The sequence below is a fragment of the Triturus cristatus genome, chromosome 2_2 (genome assembly GCF_964204655.1).
Source record: "Triturus cristatus chromosome 2_2, aTriCri1.1, whole genome shotgun sequence".
Classification (NCBI taxonomy): Eukaryota; Metazoa; Chordata; class Amphibia; order Caudata; family Salamandridae; genus Triturus; species Triturus cristatus.
In genome coordinates this window covers 1,080,203,011-1,080,226,139 of record NC_140582.1, presented here as the reverse complement: position 1 = coordinate 1,080,226,139, position 23,129 = coordinate 1,080,203,011, and the positions used below count along the sequence as shown (strand labels likewise).

General features: G+C 42.8%; 1 protein-coding gene across 1 annotated transcript in view; it reads right to left on the bottom strand.

Moving 5' to 3' along the window:
* Positions 1-228: 228 nt before the first annotated feature.
* Positions 229-23,129, bottom strand: part of LOC146863173 (transmembrane emp24 domain-containing protein 11-like) — a 141,376-nt gene continuing 118,475 nt past the window's right edge. Inside the window, exon 5 of the mRNA XM_085642604.1 lies at positions 229-453. Within this exon, the coding sequence (XP_085498730.1) occupies positions 304-453 (150 nt within the window). The 3' untranslated portion in view covers positions 229-303. The remainder of the gene's footprint in view (positions 454-23,129) is intronic.

The window sequence follows — 23,129 nt, the reverse complement described above, 5'->3', positions numbered from 1 at the left end:
TACTAGGCCAGGTACCCCCACATTAGCAGCTTATATGGTAAAACCCAAAGGTCTCTGATCTGTGATTGCTGTTTAGAGAACATGCATACAGCCGAGAGGAATGCTAGTATCTGTATGGTTCTGCGAGAGAGCAGGGCAAGCAGTGACCATCTGGGTGCCGATCCAATAGAAATTAATTCAGACACTTTATTTTCCATTTTTGACAAGTGTATTTTTTTACATTGCAAGTGAGGTAAAATTGTGTTTTATTCAGTAACATTTATTTCTTATGATTTTTGCATCGTCGCATTCATTTGTGAAGTTTTAGACCAGTTTCTTCTCTATAAGAAAATCTTTGAGGCATTTGACTTGCCATAGTCCAACTGAGGTAAGGATTAAGGTCTGTGCAACGGCCCACCACAGCACATTGCTGTTTGTTCCTTCACTTTTCACACGGTAGTACTCCTCGCGTTCCTGGGACGAATCAAAATGAAACAGAAAGTTATGACACAGTTTGTAGAATACAGCGCATGTTGTTTTTGGAATCTGGTAGAGAGCAATACACATTTAATCATCCTGCCTTGGTTACAAATGGTCACTTAATAAGGCAACAAAAAACATGTGTCTGTTCTTTAAGCTTAAGTATGTATAATTCTGAGTAATCACGACCAAGCTCCTGCCATGCAGGGAGTTAACTTTCAATCTTCGTGCCCAATGAGCTGACCGTTGACTATATCACATGAGGCTGGGTTGTAGAATTATTCTGATCCATCTTCCCAATGAAAATATGTAGGGAGCCGTGCTTAATTTGTAAATAAAAAAAGGAGGGCCAGGGCCCTTGTGAGGAGGCCACTGCAATTTGAACCTCCCATTGCTCCCTCTACCACTGCTAATGACAGTACCATCACCACTAGCCCTCACCCTCACACATGTGCGACAACTCATACAAGTGTGTACATTAGAATGACTAATACATGCCGCCCAAGCTATTCTTATAGTGTTAGGTGGCCGGTATTAGTGATTTTAATTTATATTTAATTATTAAACAACAAGACAACAAATGTTGTGCTCCTCAAAAAAAATAAGATAAACAGCGTCACCATATGGAAGGGTGCCATTAGAGCTGGTGGTGAAAATAAAGTCCTGCTGAGCACCGGAAACCACCATCTCAAATTAAGTACTGGTAGGGAGTCTAGATTACTTGCAGATAGGTTCCTGAGACTTTTGGTCCCGGTGATGGAGTCTCCTATGGTTTAGAGAGGAATGATATGGTCAGGTCCAATGACTCTCCTTGCACGTTCTTATTTCTCGCTCAGCAGAGTTGCTTCCGCATGCATTGGGAAGACCACAAGAGATTTTGTTCTTGCAACCCAGTTGCAGTGGGGTATGCAAGTTCACGGCTTTAATATGACCCAGTGCACTTTGAAGAGATGCAGATGGCAAATACTGTACTTGATTTCCTTTTTTTTTTAAATGCCACACTAACCTGAATGCCCCAGTCGAATCAAACTTCATTTCAATGAATTTTCAAAAATGACAAAACACTTTTCTTGAATATTGTAAGAAATTTCAACATTAAAAAAATAACACCATCAAAAGGGTACACTGGAATAAGAAATTGGCACAAGAAGGGTATAAGTATGCAGATACAAGTACTAATGTATCCTAAAATATTCTGAGGGAGATATACTGTGCTATATTTAAATGTGGAGCACTGGGGTATAGATTGGACTAGAGGCACTACAGTTCAGTCAGTGATAGAACTACTAGGGGATAATCTGGGATCATGACATTAGGGTGTAAATAAGGGTAGAGTTGCTAGGATATATGTGGTAGTAGAGTTATTAGTTATATAAATGTGGCATAGGTGCCAGAGTATATGTAGGCGTAGATGCATTAAGATATAGAGGGGAACATAGGTAAAACCATGTAGGCAGACGAGGAGAGTAAAGGGAAGACAGTAGTTCAAGTAGAAGGGGAGATGAACCAGCTGTGGCATAAGAACATGGCTGAAGAGAGAAGAGTCTGGGAGGGGGGTTCCCTACCCACAAACAAGGAAAAGAGGGGGTAGGATGGTTGTCCCTGTAAATATGAAAGATGGGATTTATGTAATACAGAGAAAATGGCCATAGATAACGTTTTGAACAGGAGGAGTATTTCCCAGCATATATTTGACCCACTGGGGATGTCACTGAGGTGGAAATTTCAAAATTGGTTCCAGGAGGAAGTTCCAATACAACATGATTCTTTAAATAGGTTTTTCTCCAGCGTACAAAATTGACAGCGTGTAAAAGCACCAAAGAAAGTGCCAACCTTGTTCGGCAAGGCTGGTGGCTTGACACTTAATTTCCATTCTCCGCACCGTTAACAGGCACATGCAACATTATGATGACAAGGGACCAGCAGCCTCACTGCACGTGATCAGGTGGCACCATATGAAGCTGTTCTGAGGAATTCTGTTCCATCACTACTGAGAAACGTCTCTGTCCCCCCATTGCCGATGTTCCAGGTCCACATAGCCTGAAGCACCCTGTGTCCCTGGCACGTCTAAAGAGCTACAATATACAGTGATCCTCAGTAAGGAGGTCACTGCTCACAGATTTTGTAAAGAATTGAGAAATAGGCTGTACACAGGACACAGTGTGTAAGTGTCAAGGGTTCAAGTACTGAGAAGAACAGGGTGTTTGTACTGAGCTATAGAACTACATCAGTGATCACTGCTACATCAATGCCGCGACTTAGACAGATCTTCTGTCCTTCAGATAGGTATCAAATGTATGTTATTACTACTGGACCCCACTACCCCAGCCCTACTACTGCATCGATTATTTAAAGTGTCATTATTTATATTTTTTAATGTTTTACTTAATTTACCTGTTTATAACTTTTATTAAAACTAGTTCTAATCAAAGTAATGATTAACCTTAATCTCTGACCCTTTATTTAAATTAAATTAAGTAGTTGACTATAATACGAAGTATAATGCCTAATTATTTTGGTTTCAATTTAAGTAAAATAAATATTTTTCCATAACTTAACCTTGATCGTAAGTCTTCTATAAATTGAGTTTGGTTTTTATCTTTAATTACACGAAATCTTAAACTTTCTTTTATTTAAATAAAATTACATTGAATTAATTCATTATCCTTCACCTATCCTTAATATTAACTCTCAGCTTTCAGCATTTAAAATTATTTTTAAACCTCACCTACTATTAACGCTAACCCTCTTAATTTAAATTAAATTATCCTCAACCTAATACTAATGCTACCACTATTAAAATAACTACTGAACAATTTTAATTAAAGTATATAAGTAAACGTTACCCTTCTTCATTAGAATAATTAATTGTAAAATAACTGTTAACCTTTATTAAGTGACGCTTCCTAAATAAATATATGTATACTCACCTAATTGTAGTGTTGTGGTAATGTCTGTTTTGACAGCTTTTGTAGTTGTTGCATAGGTGTACATCAGTGTAGTACCATCGATGTAGGGGGATTTTATACTGTGCTGACCCTGACTGGGCTGCTAAGGGTAAACTTTGCCTCAGGGCAAAAAGGAAGAGTGGCATACAGCAGACGATATGCATCACATAATACATTAAAGGTTTTACAGGCTAGTCCGGCTGAAAGTGGAGCTTTTCCTACGACAAGAAAACACAGCTATCACGAGGTCCAGGGCCGGCTTTAGGGCAATGCGACTGGTGCTGCCGCACTGGGTGCTGACCTGTGGAGGGGGCGCTGTGACCTCAGGGGGGCGCTGTGTTTAGCAATATCTTATGATAGGAGAGATGAGGGGCACTTTTACAGGTGGTAGAGAGAGAATCCGAGGAGGCGGTCATGGGATGCGGGGGCGCCAAAAGTGATTGTTGCACCAAGCGCCACCAGCGCTAGCGCCGGCCCTGATGAGGTCTACCCAGAGCAAGGGTGCCTGGCCTCTACTGCAGTATTCACCTTACAGGGAACTCAAGCAAGCGAGGCGGACTTTTTAAGGGGCACTGTGGATACTGCCTTGCTGGTCTCTCCTACGGGGAGCAGTGCCTCACTAATAATCCATTGTGATGACAGTGTGGGAAGTTAAATACCTTTATGATGCAGTGCAGTTAGAGAGTGCACCAGCCCTAATGGGCAACTCCAACATTTGTTCTTGAGCATAAGACTGCAGCATTAATACTCTGGTCACAGACCAGCAATGATAGCTCTGCTGAAGAGGAGTCAGTATTTGTCAAAGCAGTGGTGAAAGAAGGGGTGATGGAAGACTGCACACACCTCATTGTCCAACGTAGTTTCAAAGATATAACACAGGAGCCTCTAACGTAAGCATATATATCTGTGATTGTCACATATATTCATACAATCCATTGTCCCTTTGTGAAGAGGCTTGATAGGGTACTCTTTGCATCAATCAATGAGGCAAAGTACACACCAGCTTCATTTTTTACATCTATTGTTTCAAACATCACATGAAAAGATTTATAGTTACAATGTAGGTGTTCCAAAAAAGAAAACAAGTTGAACAGCGCTGTGCTCATGGAATGTGGAAACGTTGCCTCAGAGTACAATATAAATGCTATGCTGATGATACTCAGCTGGTGGTCGGCCTCACTCAGCTGGCGGAACAACCTGAGGTTTTACACGACTGCCTCGCCAATGTTTATCGTTGGATGTCCATCTCTGCCTTAAAGCTCAATGGAGGTAAAACCGAGCTGATGCTCCTGGGCAATCCCAGTCCCTCCATTATTGCGACCTGTTGGCCCCGGTCTCTTGGTGATCCACCATCCCCCAAGAAGGAGATCAAGTCCTTGGGAGTATGGTTGGAAGAAGATCTGTCCTTCCGGACTCATGCCAGGAAGACCGCAGGGGTTTGCTTTGGCTTACTGAAATCAGCCCGAAAGGTGCTACCTTTGCTTCCTGATCCAGCAAGGAAGCTGTTGATACGTGGCCTAATCCTATCGAGGCTCGATTATGGGAATGCGCTGTTTCTCGGTGCCCCCGAAGCGACCTTTAAAACTCTCCAACAGGTGCAAAACGCAGCTGCGAGAATCCTTATGGATGTTTCCAGAAGGCAGTCTGCTGCTCCTGCTCTCAGAGCGCTTCACTGGCTCCCCGTGAAGGAGCGGGTGAAATTTAAGGCGCTATGTACTGCCCACAAAATTCTACATGGCAAAGGCCCCCCTATCCTTGCGCATATGGCCCGTCCCTATAAACCTCCACGTCTGCTGCGCTCGGACCAAAAACACCTTCTGCAGTCAGCCAGAGTAAGAAAAGCTCGTTCTGGGGGTAGGCGTTTCTCGGTGCAGGTGGCTTCTCTTTGGAACTCTCTGCCCATCAGGATTCGCTCAGAGCCCAAGATCCTACCATTTAGGAAACTTCTTAAGACCTACCTGTTTCCACAGTAGTGACTAGCTGAGTCTCCCCTTCTGGTCTGTTGCGCCGGGACGCCCCTGGGTAAGCTGAGCGCATTACAAATTTCATATTATTATTATTATTATGCGGGAATGCCTGGAGATAGCATGTACAGGGAGGGGTTATATGTGACAAACCCTCCAATTCATAGTTCTGCCTTCTTTTAGTTTGCACAATACAGGCATATCAAGATTTTAGCGTGGACATTTCGACCCGTAGAATGTTGATTTTGTCAAAAACAGGTCTTCATCAGGACAAAAATGAGATGGATACACCCTCAGATGCAGGTTAGAAGGAGGCCAGCAAAAGGGGACAATGAGTCGTCTATAGGCGCCCTATATGGGGGCCATGCAACTACCCTACTAGTCAAATAGGCTGTCTCAAATTGCCCAAAAATTGTTACAGGGTTGAAAACCCAATGATACTCCTGCACTCACGTGCCTGTAATAGCATGAGAAGATCTACAAGAGCATCAGACAGTACTAAAAATATGCATGTATCTTTGCATGTGAAGTTCAACAGCCGATCCCCATCTTACTTGAGCGCAAATAATAGAAAATTAACATTAACACAAGATTCTTCATGACACTGATGAGGAGTGGAACACTGCTCAGATGCATGTCAACCTAAGCCTCAGGGCTTTCTCTGTGTGCAACCCACACACTAAAAGGTACCGGGCATGAACCTGCAGGACCTTTCATTGTCATAAAGTAACAAAGTGATTAATGCCCGCATTACGAGAATCAGATAAATCGTGATTCAGCTAGTAACTGGTGTTACTTACTGGCCAACTACAGGTTACAAGTTATGTAGGACTACTACCCTTCTGATTTTTTTTTTTTGGGGGGGGGGCTGGAATCCGTGTTGGGGAAAAGGACCTGCAACGGAGTAAAAGCGGGAATTTGTGAAATGATGAAAGTCCCATTCCCAAACATCCTACTTAAAATAGTGCATCAATATAGCATCCAAGAATTAGTCAGTAATATTGAAATTCCTATGTGTGATAATACCTCGTCCAACGGGTCTTCCAACTTCAGTCACGAGACCCTGCGAGTTTAAGCTTTAAATTTATGTTACATAATTTCTTATAGCCCATTTATCTAAAGCATTTGAACAATACCATGAAGAACATTGGCGACACCCAAGCCAATCCTAATCTATAGCCAAGGAGCCAAGATTTCAAAAGACCAAAAATTAAATGAAGCACAAGGAAGATGAGATGAAGGCAACAAATACAAGAAGAGAGAACACACCTGATGACAAGAGACGTAGGAAGAAATCAAAGAGTTTAGATAGGGTAGTTAAATATTGATAACATTTAAAGACAAGACATTGAAACCATAATTCATATTGAAGCATAAACAGTAACCAACTAAGTCGACACCTGTCAGAAGTAGAGCAATGAGCCAGGAAGAGATAACATGTACCACATGCAATATAACGTGAAAACTGAGCAGAAAATCTAGAAAAGTGGACAAAGTTCAAGCGAGACAGCACGATTTTTCTTAAATTGTCTTAAACATCAAAAACAAAGGGGGAAATGCATGTTTGTCTTCATATATATAGGGAGTCGGATTGTATCCCATCAAAAGCAACGTTGTCCCGCTTTTGGACGCCTGTTGTGGCGTGGGACCACTTTAATGGAGCCTCGCCTACTGTAAAATGGTATTGAGCTGTAATCTCTAACGCCAACCTTCTAAAGCAATATGGTCAGTTTCTATGCAGTTGGGGATCTGGGTCTGTCCTAATAGCCTTAGGCTGGTCTCCCCCCCAACCTTTTACCTTCCTCCTCTGCTTTTCTGACCTTGTTTTGCTGGCTTTAGGACTCTGTTCACTTTACTACCACTAACCAGTGCTAAAGTGTTTGTGCTCTCTTCCCTAAACATGATAATATTGGCTTCCCCAATTCACATATATAAATTATTTATAAGTCGCTATTAAAGTGCACTACATGTGCCCAGGGACTGTAAATTAAATGCTACTAAATGTAAATGTTGTAGACTTGTAAAGCGCACAGCTACCCCAGCAACGGGGCGTCCCGACGCTGTAGACCGCTGGGGAACCCGTCCTGGCTATCCCTGTGAGATGGTCCCTTTCTGGGTATCTCCAAGGTGAAACCAGGCATCCCCGGCGTCTGTGGGGGGCCGTTGTAGAGATGAGGCAAGCTTAATGCCCAGAGTTGCCGAGTGTGTTCCTGGTTAGAGTAGGTACCGAGGCGAGAATTATCGAGTCCATTTTGACCCTGGTCCACGACCCTGCCGCGTCGGGAATTGAACCCTGGTCCATGGCCGATTCTCTGCTTACGGGTCTGCCGCCTCTACCTAGTGAGCCACACCTCTCCACAGAGGACTAGAGGACCTGATGCACTGATTGTGCCACCCACCGAGGTAGCCCCGTAACCATGTCTCAGGCCTGGCATTGCAGAGCCTATGTGTGTAGTTTGCACTGCCTTGTCTACCTGACAAAATAACCCTTTTGCCAGGCACAAGCCTTCCTTTTTGATACATATGTTACTCCTAAGGTAGGCCCTGGACAACCCAAAAGGCATGGTGCAATGTATTCAAAGGGCAGGACATGCCCTTTTAAGTTTTACATGTCCTAGTAGTGAAAAACTCCCAATGCAGCAGGGCTGCAAGACCTATCCGTCCCATGGGAAAACATTGGGATGACAGTATTACATTTTATAATTGTAATCTCTAATTGGGAAGAGATAAACCCTTCAAGTCTGGTATCTCTGGAATAACAATTTAAAATCAAATCTTATGGAGGAGTCAGATTTTAAATTGCAATTCTGAAAATGCCCCTTTTAGAAAGTTTACATTTTCTTACTTTAGTCATTTGGTGCCTGCTGCCTGTATCTGATACACGTCTGGAGAGGGTGACAGTTGGGCTTTTGTGTATTCCCCCTAGACAGTCACACACAATGGGAGCTTAGGTGTGACTTGATAGGCCATCCTGGCAGGTGTGGAGTGGAGGAGCTGGACCCAGGCTCACTTACACCTGAATAGGCTGTGTCCTGTCCCCACACAAAGTGCTGCATACCTCCCCTTTAGTGAGTCTGGAGCCAGGGCAGGAAGGAAGGACCTCTGTACAACTCTGTGCACTTCAAAGGCATGTCTTTGAAGTCTCCCCCACTTCAAAAGCACAACTTTGTATTAGTACTGGATCTCAAACGTCACCACTTCTGGACCTGTGAAGACTCTGCCAGGAAGAAGGACTGCTGTGCTACTGAAATGACTGCCATTCTGCTGGACTACTGCTCTATTGGACTCCTGTTTTGCTGTGCTGACCTGCTGGCCTGGTGCCTCCCTGCCTGGGTGAGAAGGACAGGACCTGCATCATTTGAACCCAGAATGACTCCAAGGGCTAGCTGTCTGGCTTCCTGATGGGGAACAACCTTTACAACGCAACTTTTACAACGCACTACCTTTACAACGCATTTTTTACAACGCATAATCCATTACAACGCATGACATTACAACGCATGACACTACAACGCATTTTTAAAAACTACCTTTACAACGCATTCCATTACAACGCATACTACCATTACAACGCATACCATTACAACGCATAATATTACACTACACTATCCAACACTTACCCTACTGTTGCACCCCCTGGAGTTAGAATAGTAATTTTTACCCCTATACTATCCAACACTTACCCTACTGTTGCACCCCCTGGAGTTAGAATAGTAATTTTTACCCCTATTCTATCCAACACTTACCCTACTGTTGCACCCACCTGGAGTTAGAATAGTAATTTTTACCCCTATACTATCCAACACTTACCCTACTGTTGCACCCCCTGGAGTTAGAATAGTAATTTTTACCCCTATACTATCCAACACTTACCCTACTGTTGCACCCCCTGGAGTTAGAATAGTAATTTTTACCCCTATTCTATCCAACACTTACCCTACTGTTGCACCCCCTGGCGTTAGAATAGTAATTTTTACCCCTATACTATCCAACACTTACCCTACTGTTGCACCCCCTGGAGTTAGAATAGTAATTTTTACCCCTATACTATCCAACACTTACCCTACTGTTGCACCCCCTGGAGTTAGAATAGTAATTTTTACCCCTATACTATCCAACACTTACCCTACTGTTGCACCCCCTGGAGTTAGAATAGTAATTTTTACCCCTATACTATCCAACACTTACTCTACTGTTGCATCCCCTGGAGTTAGAATAGTAATTTTTACCCCTATACTATCCAACACTTACCCTACTGTTGCACCCCCTGGAGTTAGAATAGTAATTTTTACCCCTATACTATCCAACACTTACCTTAAATGCAATTTAATATTATGCGTTGTAATGGTATGCGTTGTAAAGGTAGTATGCGCTGTAATGGAAATGCGTTGTAAAGGTAGTTTTTAAAAATGCGTTGTAGTGTCATGCGTTGTAATGTCATGCGTTGTAATGGATTATGCGTTGTAAAAAATGCGTTGTAAGTGCATGCGTTGTAAAAGTGTGCGTTGTAACGACATACATCCTTCCTGATCTGACGTCTCAGGGTCATAAAAGACTTCCAACCAATCTCCTTCTACACCTAGACTCTGCCTTCTGTGAGTCTAACCTGCCGAACGTTGCCACCCCAGTCTCGTACCCTTGGACGTGGGCCTATGGTGTAGCTGCAGTGTAACTGATGCATCCTCTGCTGAGTGACGCATACCAAGTAGAACCAACACATCTTCTCAGCTGAGCGGCTCATCTTCGTGCAGAAGTGCCGCATTGCTGCTGTTGAGTGGATTGGAATCCTCAACAAAGTTAGATCAGGACCTCGCACCACAGCCTCGCCGCATCTCGAGCTCCATCTTTATCCCAGACCCGTGCGACCAGATATCCCAGATATCGCTTTTGCTTCTGGACGCTTTGAAATTCAATAACTGAAGTTATACATATTGGATTTTTGTTGTTTTGGTCTTGGTTTATTTATTATATTAAGCTCTGTTTTTTGAACCAGGTGTGGAATCTTTTGTGTGGTGTTTTCGCTGATTTACTGTTTGAAGTGTTGCATAAATACTTTACACATTGCCTCTAAAGTTAAGTCTTATTGATCTGTTCCGAGCTACCAGAGGGTGAGCACAGGTTTATTTAGGATTTCCCTGACTAGAATTCTGGTTGCTGCTTGACTAGGTCTCATACGCCAGTCAACCTACAGCCCAATTTCTATGGAGGTTACACATAAACATGTACTCTTAGACGCTTTTTCTAACCAACAGAGCTGATAATCTCGAGCACACCTGTGTTCTTTAACGATAATGCCTTAGAAATTGATGCAGCATAAAATATTTTTAGCAGCAGTCAACTGTCTTCTCAATATTCCCTATTAGAAGTGCTGAACCAGCCTGTGATGTCCTGTGGTCGGAGAACCAGACAAGATATCACCCAGCCACTAAGTCTCACCAAGACTGCTGGTATTGGAGGTGATCTTCTAGGACACCACCAGCACTGGGAACACTGATTGTGCTTGTCTCACTGGCCTGCGCTTGAAAGAAAGAAGTATAGGTGGGTGGGAGATGAGGAACATCTGGCTGCCACACCTAGCACACAAAAGAGGGGTGGAGAAGCAAGCAGCTTGACCATGCAGCAATCAGCAGTGGCCACAAAGTCTATGCAAGAAGGTAGGCAGCTGTCGCTGGAGTTGACAGCATGCCCCATAAGGTCCAGGGCCTGGGGGATCACCCCATCACTCCAGAGGCAGGGAGAGAAAAAGTGAATAAGCAGTAGTGCCACTGCAAGAGAAGCCTGTGCACTTCTTCAGAAACAACTAGGGACATTAAACATTTGTATATTTTGAAGCAGGTGCTCCTTAGGTACAGTGGTAAAATGATGAGATACAAAGGAGTACGACGGAATCCAGCAGCACAATCTCAATAACCCCAGGACAGGGAGAAAGTTTCTTAACTCTTTGTGTAATTGGTGTGTTGATCGTGAGTGAGAACATCATGCTGTATATCAAATAGGAGTGAAAACATCACACCAAGCTGCTAACAATATACCAGAGGCTTTATGAAATTACCATAACGCTAAGGTAAATGTGTGTATTTGAAGCCATCACAAGAGGTTTGTGATTGACTTCAACCAGGGCCATGTTGTTGGTGATCCAAAGACAGTTTGCTAGGCCTCATGGAAGGCAGAAGGCAAAACATTGCAGGTGAGGAGTCTTCTGTGCATAGTGAGCTATTCTTATGACTTCATTGAAATACGCTCAAAAACGTATAATAATAATAATCGTCTGGTATAATCATAATATATTGTTTCTTTTGGGTTTCACCCTTTTGCTTAATATATGTTCATTTATTCAGATGTATGTTTCAAATATAAATGCACATTTACTAATGGTGTTATCCATTGAAAATTATAATTGAGCTTGCTTGAATATTTATTTATGTTTTTTCCTGTATGGTTTAAATTGTCTTTCCAGTGATTGTTTTCAAATAACGAACACAGCTTCATAGAAATTTATATCTCCTTATCAAACAATGAGGAAGGTTTCACAGAATGTAAGTAAGTGAAAGGGTAAAAAAGCTTTACTGCTAATTGTTTATTTTGGAAATGTTCAACAATGTTCAGACAGAATATATAAACTGGAACAAAACAATGTGAGAAAGATAGCAACATTGTACAAGGGATTTGAGACTTGGGAGGAGGGGAATACTGGGCTGTAATAATCTTTCCTTGCTGAACATTTGGTTCCAATGCTCAGAAAAGATATGCAGGCGTGGTTCATCTCTGAAGCTCAACGTCGGTTTCTCGGTGCTAAATGTAGCTTAGTTGGCTGAGAAAAGTGAGTTGTTGGGGATATTTATGTAAAGAAGCTTAATAATATTATGATAATGATACAATAATCTGTATTATCCTACCACCTGACAAGTATTATTGCCACTATCTAATTCTTTTTATAATAGTTTAAATTTATATTGTGCGAACTAGGATAGGTTTTGGATTTTAATAAGTCCTGAAATATATTCCTGGTGTCCTAGTGTTCTTGCGTGGGCCTTATTTATGATGAAAGAGGGCTTCGAGCTTCACTAGTTATCCTCAAAGGACTAAATGTTGCCTAGAACGCACCTCACTCAAGTAATGCTCAGTGTGTTGCGGGGTGGTTGTAGTACATCACGTTTTCTGTCGCAGGTTGGCATATTGACAGAGTACTTAGCACCAGATGGGTCTAGAAAACTGATTTCCAGGCCATGTTCTGGAAAGGAATCCAGAAAACAAATCAAACCCAATCATCAGATGGTTCTTTAGCAGTACAGAAAGTTCTCATGTCAGACACCAAGGGGTTTTGTTTTGATCTTATCAGGAATTCTCATGTAGGTATGGATACCAGCTGTGTTGGATAAGAAGTTTTTGTCCAGGCGAATGGTTGAGGACACACTGTGTTGCTCACACATCTCTGCAAAGTTCTGATGCCAAATAAAAAAAGGTATTCTTAAATCAAACATGAAGTCATCCTTTGGGCTGTGTGCATTTTATGTCTGTATGACAAAACATTCAGCCTCTCATCCACATCTTCCATGTCTTGGCTTCACAACCACCAACAATGATCGAAAAGTAGTTGTGCAGATAAAATTATTTTAATTTAAAGTAGTCCATCAAACAACCCTGCTGATGTTTTCCCAGGCTTATTCAACTTGTGACAGTATTCAGAAGAAACAGAACATTCATGTTTTGTAGTTGATCACCGCCCATTGATTAGGTGAGTACAGAGGTGGCAACAAATGAGTGTCTGCAGTTGTTCATGTAGGCTAAGCAGAGTAGGGTAATTGAGAAGTGATGGGGATGGACGTCAAGTAGGGAAATATTCAAAAAAGAGTAGGCAAAGACTAAAAAAACAAAAATGGAGACAGGATTTAATTATTGAGCAGGGATGAGAGAGAGACTGATGAAGGATACTGTGATGCAAGAATAAAACTGTAAAAGGTAGAACTTAAGTACAAGGAAAAAAGGGAGCGATGAAGAGGCTGGGGTAACATAGTTAGAGAAGAAAAAGATGAATGATAAAGGGCTAACCAGTAGAAAGGGGTAGGAAGAGGGCACAAGGAGAGAACAAGGGAGAAACACACAACAGATAATAAAGAAAAGAGGTTGGAGGCAAGATTGTGAAGCAGGGGCTTTAGGAGACTCAGCTGAGCTAAGGGGTAAAGAAGGGCAAAAGGAGAGAAGGAAGAGGAAATATTAAGTCAGAGAATTGAAAAACATATGCCAGAAGTGGAAAGAAGGTGATAGAGGGGAAAGATATACACAGGAATGTTGGAAAGCAGGAGATGTAGAATAAGTGGAAGAGGAAACTAGAAAGATAGATGAGGGATGAGTTTTTGAAAAGAGTAGGAAACTGAAAGGTGGTAGAAAGAAGGTGAGAAGAAAATGAAAAAATGGGAAGAATGAGAGGGAAAAGGGAAAATATGGAAAAGAAGGGAAATTAGACTAAGTAGCAGCATATAGAGAGTTCAGTGCTGGTAAAACAAAGGCTCAAGGGAAATGAGAGAGTGGGAAAGTATGGAAGAGAAAAACGTAGAAAGGAGGGAACAGGGGAGAAAGGATATGAGAGAAAGGAGACTGTGGGGGCAAGAGAAATACGAGATGTGCAGGGAAAGCAGGGGAAAAGATTAAGGATAAGCAAAATAAATATAATGCATTTGCCAATGTAATGTTTGTCTGCCTGTGCTGATCAATGAAAGTCTTCAACTAAATCTTCTTAGTTCTCTTTCCTACCACTTCCATGTGAGCCAGGATGAGGTCCTAAACTTTTGATTCACTTCATAAACTGTTTTCATCAGTGAGGGTGTAGCCTGATTCTTGATCTGGGGTTGAGTAACCACACTGTTCAGAAGCTTCTCTACATACTTTTAATTGCAGCAAGTATCTTGACTATCTCTACCTTTCATATTCTTTAGGAAATATCAGAGAGTGCAGCTGTCTACCACTGGAAGCATTGTTCGAGGCTTATAATAATATTGTAAAGTTATAATCAGATTTCTGACCTGAAACAGGAACCTTTGATGTCCAGTCTACCATTCTAGATATCTTAGATAATGAATCACCAGCACTTTGCTGTTGCTAGACTTCCTTTGACAACTTTGATCATCTCCTATTATTGAGAAGGTATTTGTGGTGTCTTCTTTCTATTAAAGCAAATGTCCAGAGTCAGTAAAAGAAGGTATGTCTGATGTAAATCAAGGAGGCCTGATTCATCTCACTGTTTCAAGCTGTCCATATGAGATAAATGTACTTATAATAAATCTAAGTGAAAATAATATAGGGGCCGATTCACAGAACTAATCTGAGACAAAATCCTAAATGTACTACTTTTGGTATTCACAGAAGACATTTAGTAGTAGTAAAGTTAGGATGTTGTCTTAAGATAGGATTTTGTCTTAAGTTAAACTTAAGTTTGTCTTAAGTTTTGGTCTTAAGACAAAATCCTAATTTGAGACAAATTACTAACTTTACTACTACTAAATGTCTTCTGTGAATACCAAAAGTAGTAATGAGCCTCTCCCTAATTGGGTGAGTGCCCTCATCTTCAAGATCAAGGGGACTGAGATGTGTGCTTCACCTCACCTCCCCCACCTGAGGGGTGGGGTTGGCGAAGGTGGGAACCATATACTCCTAATGTCTTTACTACACTTAAAATGTCTAAGAATACACTTAAACACTGTAGGGGTACAGGACTCATGCTCACCTGAGGGCTAGCACACCCTGCTAGAGGGGTGACTTACCTAGGCCTCAGGCAGTGGGTTGTAGGCATGGCACACAGGGATGCATGCCATGTTGACTCTTCACTTTCCTCTGCACCAAAACTTGCAGCTTGCAATGGGAATGTGTGTGTGTTAAGGTACATGGCCTCTAAGGGTGGCACAATAGGTGCTGCAGCCCTTAGAGGCCTTCTCTGGTCACAGTGCCCTTGGTACCCATGGTACCTTTTACAAGGGGCTTACCAGAGATGTTCCAATTGTGGGTACAAAGTACAGTTTTTAGAAAGAACACAGGCCCTGGGAACCTGATTGGCAGGGACCCAGGGCACATCAAGTCTGGTTGCATCTGAGGTTAGGCAAGAAGTCGGAAGTAACCATGCAAGAAAGGGCGCTTTCCTACAGGTATTGGAATGTATTTGTCTTATTCAGATACCGAACACAATCAAGAGAGTGAGAAACACACACATATGAAAGAAAACCAGCACAAAGAGAGAAAGCAGAGACAGGCAAGAAGGAATTAAAGAGGCAGCAGAGTCTGGCAGTGGATTAAAGAGGCCTGTGATGAATTCAAGACTATGGTGCCTTGGTATTCAGTGTGCTGAATTTAATATTACCATCGGAGTAGAGCTTTGGGTACAAGACTCATGCTCACCTGAGCGCTAGCACACCCTTCTAGAGGGGTGACTTATCTAGGCCTCAGGCAGTGGGTTGTAGGCATGGCACACGGGAATGCGTGCCATGTCGACTCTTCACTTTTCTCTGCACCAAAACATGCAGCCTGCAATGAGAGTGTGTGGGTGTTAAGGTACAGGGCCTCTAAGGGTGGCACAATAGGTGCTGCAGCCCCTAGAGGCCGTCTCTGGTCACAGTGCCCTTGGTACCCTAGGAACCTAATTGGCAGGGGCCCAGGGCACATCAAGTCTGGTTGCATCCGAGGTCAGGCAAGAAATCGGGGGTAACCATGCAAGAAAGGGAACTTTCCTACAGGGAAGGATTTTTTTTTTCTTTATCAGTTACCGAATGCAATTAAGAGTGAAAAACACACACATATGAAAGGAGAGGAAAGAGAACGACAGAAATACCAGCACAAAGAGAGAAAGCAGAGTCTGGCAGTGGATTAAAGAGGCCTGAGGTGAATTCAAGACTATGGTGCCTTTGTATTCAGTGTGCTGAATTTAATATCACCGTCGGAGCAGAGCTTTGGGTACTGGCACTCATTGTTTTACAAACTAAGCACTGACCCACGGTATAGGTAATTCAAAATGGATTTCATCTGAAGTGACCTGTCGTGTTTCATAACACTCTTCTCTGGATATTGCATTTTTTATGCATGTGTTCAGTCATTACATAACCTCCTACAAGATGTGGACAAGTTGTTATAGGACTGAATGGACATGACACTCAACTGTATGTGAAAACTTACATAATCATTCATATACTGATTCTTTGCGCCTGCCTGACAAAGCACCAAACACAAACTTCAAACAACTGCCTAATACTGATCACAAATTAAAATAAAATACCTGTTACTCATCATGCCAAATTATAATAAAAGCTTTGATTTGATTTATGCATTTATAAAGCAGACTATCACTCCAGAAGAAGCATCTTGGCGCTATGCGGGAGTGAGCAGAAGAATCAAACCGTTATAGATTACACCAAGGAGTGACAGAGGGAATTGGGAGCTGTAAAGATCCATGTCTTATGCCCTTTCCTGACAAGTGTCTCTGACTCAAAGAGTCTTAGCTGTGTAGGCAAAAGGTTCCATGCTCTTGTTCCTAGACTTGCCACAGACTTTCCTCCTTTAGATTTGAGTCTAAATAGGGGGGGGTTTAAATAAATTAGCTGAGGAGGATCTGAATGTTCTAGCAGGAACATAGGGTGTAAACCTAGCTGTCAAGGATGAAGGTCCTGATTTCCTAAAGGCTCTGAAAGTAATTAAAAGGAGCTTGAATATAATTCTTTCATGGATCGGCAGCCAGTGAAGGGTTTTCAGGGCTACTCCAGCCGAGGCGTGAGCAAGCAATTTCAAAACTAGTCGAGCAGCCGCATGTTGAACCATCTGTAACTTTTTTGGCACCTGCTTATTTGCCCCGGCATATATGCTATTACAATAGTCCAGTCTAGATAGAATCGGAGCTACTGCTGCCGCTTTCCTTGCATAGATGTGGATGAGATCAAAGAATTTTTTTTGTGATTTGATTAGATTGAAACGCATCCATGCCACTGCCAAGGCTTGTGTTGTGGTTGGAATGAAAGAGTGACCCCAAGATTCCTAACAATGTCCACTGTATTAGGCGGGCCGGTATATCTTCTGGCCACCATTTCACTGGATCAAAAGGGTTGTCTTTGCCTATTAGCATTATCTCAGTCTTGTCTGTATTGTATTTAGGATGACACCTCACTCATTAGGTAACCATATCTAGATGGCTTCTTCCCCTCCATCTCATCATCAGTATAATATCTAGTTTTGCCATGTATTCCAAGCTGTCTCTAGTCACACATATAATTATCACAGCCAGAGCGACCAGTTAACACCTCTATTATGTAAAAATACCAAGATCTGACACCCTTAGCACCCGCTTTAGTCATCCCAGGTCCTGTTCTTCATTAACTCTTTTCATATACATAAATTGCAGTCTTTTCTAGTTTTCCTGAACGCTGTCCTTTATGGTGAGGCTAATAACCATAATATCCTGATAATAAAGGAGTTACATAACTCTCTATTAATTTCTATATTTGCATTTCTCAAGTTATACAGTAACAGGATGAAACATTTATACATCTTCAGAATGTGCACATGTTGCTTCCAACATAACAATAACGTACCCCCCCTTGGGACATCACCCCGACAAACAATCAGTAGAACATCATAATTCCGGAATCACACATTTCGAACCTATCGTGATCTCCACACATTACTATTATCTAACCACTTACCCACTTGGTTTAGCTAGACTACAGGCTCAATTCCCTGCTGCTGTGGAGAGGGCTTATAGCAAGTGACTACTGACCCAGACAATTCAGTCTCTGCTTGAACTTGTTGATGTGTTCTAATCCTATCTAAAACAGGCTCCCAAATATCTTTGGACCTGGACGCTGTAGGCATGAGCTCCCAAAATTTGGAAGGTTGGGCTTGACAATATGCAACATCTTTTAACCATTTTTTAGTTGTAGGGGCACTTGATTTCCTCCAATGTATAGATAACCTGTGTTTAGCTAGTAATAATAACATACCATGTCATTTCCTGATGCTTGCAGGAGTCTCTTTCACAAAGCCCAGAAGCCCAATCAATGGGAAGGGAGTTTTCTGTACACTAAGTATATCCCCAATAATGTTGAATATTTCTATCCAATAACTCGCTATGGGAGGGCAAGACCAGGCTACATGTAAGAACGTCGCTGGATCCTTTTTGCATCTCCAGCATTCTGAAGTGTGCCTGAAGCCCATGCAATGTAGTTGGGCTTGGGTTCTATAGTATCTGTGCAGATACTTAAAGTGAATCAACTGCAATTTGTAATTCGGGGATAGCATCCTTGACTGATTACAGCAGATGTTCTACTGTTCCTCTGAAATAGGTGGATTTAGCTCTATATTCCAGCTCTGAAGTGACTTAGGCTTCAATATTGGACTATTGGTCTGCATTGTGCTATATAACCTAGTTATGAGTCACCGTGGAGATGGATTGGTTAGTATTTGTTCTAGGGCCTGCAGAGTGGGTGGTGGGTTGGGGAAGGTAGCGTGAAGTTGGTGGCATGTGGCTTTAATATGGTGATATAAAAAGGTAGCGGAAAAGTAGGGTGTCACACCCGATAATTCCTCTGTCGGAGCGAGAAAGGTGTCATCTGGATTTAAATCTGCCTAGCTTTTGTGCCAGAATAACATTCCCCCCGTCCTCCAATACCAGCAATTGTTTTTTTTTATGCCTGCGGCACTGAGGGGGCAAACAGGACCTCAACACCGGCCCTCTTCTTCAGACTGTCCCAACTCCATCGCAGCGCTTCAGCGGTGTCTATCTCATCACGTGATCTCGAGAATCTCTTATATATCGCGGACTGAAAGTAGGATTGGGGCTGCTCTGTCCAACTCAACCGCCACATGTGACTGGAACGGTGTAGGGAAAACCCAGTGATGAAGGAATAGCGCCTGAGCGCAATATGCATAGAGATGGATGTCCGGCGCTCCCAGACCGCGCTGAGCTAGTGGTAGGGTCAACAACTCCCAAGATACTCTTGCCTGTTTACCGGCCCACACCAGCAAAATCAACAGGGAGCGCATGGTCTTGAAAAAGTCCTGAGTGAGCGGTAAGGGGAGATTAATGAATAAGGATACAAATTTAGGAAGGACCATCGTTTTAGCAATTGGTATGCTCCCTGCTATGGCAGGGGGAGTCTGGACCATATCTCCATTTTGCTCTCCGGCCAGGACACCCCCCTGCCATACTTTTCATCCAACAATTCTTGCACCTTAGCGCTAAGACAAAATGCCAGATATTTTACAGTGCCCTCTGCCCATTGAAGGGGATAATCTAGTTTATGGGGCTGCGTGGAATCTGTCAATGGAAATAACACAGATTTTGACCAATTGATTTGAATACCAGATAGACCGCCAAATTTTAGAATCTCCTAAATTACTGGGTTTAAATTGACCTCCGGGTTGTTGATATATAGGGTAATGTCTACCGCGTAGAGTGAAACAATAAAACCTTGGCTGGTGAAGCCGAGACCTCTTTCTGCATGGTGTTGCCGGAGCCCCGCCGCTAATGGCTCCATGGCTATGGCAAACAGTAGAGGAGATAGCGGGCATCCCTGCCTCATGCCTCTAGTGATAGTTAGCGGGGGGAGATTAGACCGTTCAGGCAGAGTCTCATAGTGGGCAAGGTAGTTTTATTTCTCTGATGAATGATGGGCTAAGGCCAAACCTAGTGAAGATAGTAAACAGAAAACCCACTCGAGTGAGTCAAATGCTTTGGTAGCATCCAGAAGTGCCACCAGTGCCAGGTATAGAGGTTTAGATAATGTAGAACCGAAAAAAAGGTGTGGAGATTATGTGATATGGAGCTGCCTGGAATAAAGCCTGATTGGTACGGTCTAGCGATCAGGGGTAGAAGTCGATGTAGTCTATTACCAAACAACTTGGCATTTATTTTAGTATCAATATTGAGTAGCGAAAGAGGCCTGTAGTTGTCTCTGTCATTAGGGGCTTTCCTGGGTTTTAGCAATGATAAAATTATGGCTTCCCTCATTGTAGGAGGAAATATCCCAAGCTCTTGCGCCTCTTCATAAACTGACAGAAGTTGAGGCGCTAGTTGATCGGAATAGGACTTGTAAAATGCTGCTGTCAAGCCATCAGAGCCGGGGGACTTGCCGGATCGAATACTGTTTATGACCTGTTTGACATCCTCTATCGTGAATGGCTCATCCAGGTAGGCTCTGTGACCCCTGCCCAACTATAACAATTCAAGTGTGTCTAGATATGTGTTTTTCTTTTTTTGCAGAGTTTTATATAGCGCAAACTTGACCGAAATCCAATCAGGTATCAGAGCGCTTTACATAGCACCAGTTACATTACATGAGTTACATATGTTTGAAATCTCTCCTGTGATGCATGAGAAGCTGAGGTGTAGAGTGTAGAATAGTGCTGTGTAAATTGTTCTAGGATTTTGGGCCTCTGACCATTTCTCGATTATCATCCTGGATCTCAGAGATAAATAACTCAGTGGTGGGTGTGCGGAGTGTGTTGGCCAAGGTCCTGCCCGGTTTATCTCCCTCCCCGTATCTGCGGGCGCAAGCATATTTCCCTAGGAATTTCAATTCCCTGTTGGCCTCTTCCTTATACTTCGAAATCTTTTCCCTGATGACTCCTAAAGACTCTGTGTTTCCTGTGTTATAATACTGTGACTCAAGTTCTTTAATGCTGGTCTCCAAATTATTCAATGTTAGTCTGATCGATTTTAGCACCCCAGCCTGCTTCGAAATGCATTTTCCCCTATTAACCACTTTGAATGCTTCCTACAAAGTATCCTGAGTCTGCACTGATCCTGAGTTTGTAGAAAAGTAATCTGAAATGTCCCCCTTTAATCTCTTCTCTAAACTGCATGTCTAGCAGCGTCTGTGGTGGTAACCTCCAGCATGCCAATCTAGTTGGGCCAATCGGCACAGCCCATTTTAACAAGACCGGTGAGTGATCCGATAGTGTTCTAGGCAAATGGCATACCAAACTCGACCAGGCTGCTATATCAGGCGTCACCAGGAAAAAATCCAGTCGTGACCAGGAGTTGTGATGAGAGGTGATGCAAGTGCCTTCATAATCTGATGGGTTTCATTGACGCCATATATCTATGAGCCCACCGTCCACAATTACCTCATTGATAGCGACTCTCGCCCGTGGGTGAAGTTTCCGGGACCCGCCCCTTCTATCTTTGGCGTTGTCAACCAGGGCATTGAAGTCCCCACCCCACACAATTTTGTTAATTCCCACTGATTTAATCCTGGCCCAGACATCCCTGAAGAATCCTGGCTAATCTACATTAGGGCCATAGGGGAATAACATAGCGACATTCTGGATCAATCTGTGATGTGGATAAAGTCCAATGCAATCCCCGCTTTATTAGAATGGATACTCTTCTGGCAAAATTGGAGTAAATAGCGGAGTAAGTAGGCTCCTGCGCCTGTTTTGTAGCCTAGTATGTTAAGTACTGTTTAAATGGGTTTCTTGTAGGAAACAAATGTCTATATTGTGCCTGGTTAGGTATGCCTGCACTAGTCGAGTTTTGCAAAAGTTGTTTAACCTCCTAATGTTCCATGTAAGAAGGTTATATTCTATTATCAACAGATAGTTAAGATATATTCATGCATGAATGAGTGGTGAGTTCTTGTAGCTTTGATAGGTGTGTGGTGGGTGCACGGAGAAGCCCGCCAAACTGTATCTGTGATAGAGTTATGAAATAGGCTATTCTCTTGTCACATTCTGATGCTCCAGTTAATACACACATGAACCAAGATGATGTCCCCTCAAACTGCTGAACTTCCCCGTCCCACCCACACCACCCCCAATTAGGTTGAGTGAAAATCCCACCCCATAACAACCAAGTTTGAAAATCGTCCCGGACTTGTGCCAGGGGACAGGTCTTGGGACAACTCCCTGGGGGCATGGTTTACCGGCATACTTCCCCACTGAAGGTAAGGTGGCTATTAAAGCGATTAAGAGCCCCATTTTAGCCCCAAAATAAATGATATGTTCAACCTTATGTTAGCTAGCTATTCCTGTACAGTACGAAATCCCAACATAGGTTCAAGTTACATTCCGGGCGATTACAGCGGTACCTGACATTATGTGACCTAGCTCACTCACTATCGCTCAGTCCTGCTTTATTAGAGACATTTGGAGGTGATTTGGCTGGTTTTTTTTAGCTAGAAACGTGTTTGGCGAATTTCAAAGCAGATTTGGCGTCCATGAAATGGTGTGCAAACGCCTCATAGGTCATTTTTAGCTTCGCTGGGTACAGCATTGCGTATGTCGCAAACGTTATTTTGCCTGCAGAAACTCGCGTCTGGTGGCCTGAACAGAAGGTGTGAAGTCCGGGTAGATGGAGATGTTGTAGCCCTTGTGATTGATGCTTCCTTTCCCCCTTGCCAGTCTAAGGATAGTGTCCCGGTCTCTGTAATTCAATTTGCAGGCCAGAATTGGTCTAGGCGTGGCGCCACTGGAGGTCTAGGCCCCAAGGTGCGGTGCGCGCGTTCCACTATGAAAAGGGGGGAAGAGGTCAGGGTCACACAACTCATGCATTAGTTCCTCAACAAAGTATTCCATCTTTGCGATGGATGTAGTCTCTGGAATTCCTAGGATGCGTAGGTTATTTCAGCGTGTACAAGCTTCCAAATCTTCATTCTTGTCTTTAATTATGCTTTTTTTTAACCATATTTTATTGGCTTTTAAACAATATCAACATACATGCTCATTCTGAGGCTCATATCTAGAGCCCCATGTACATGACATGCCATGTACATTCTCTGGTACATTT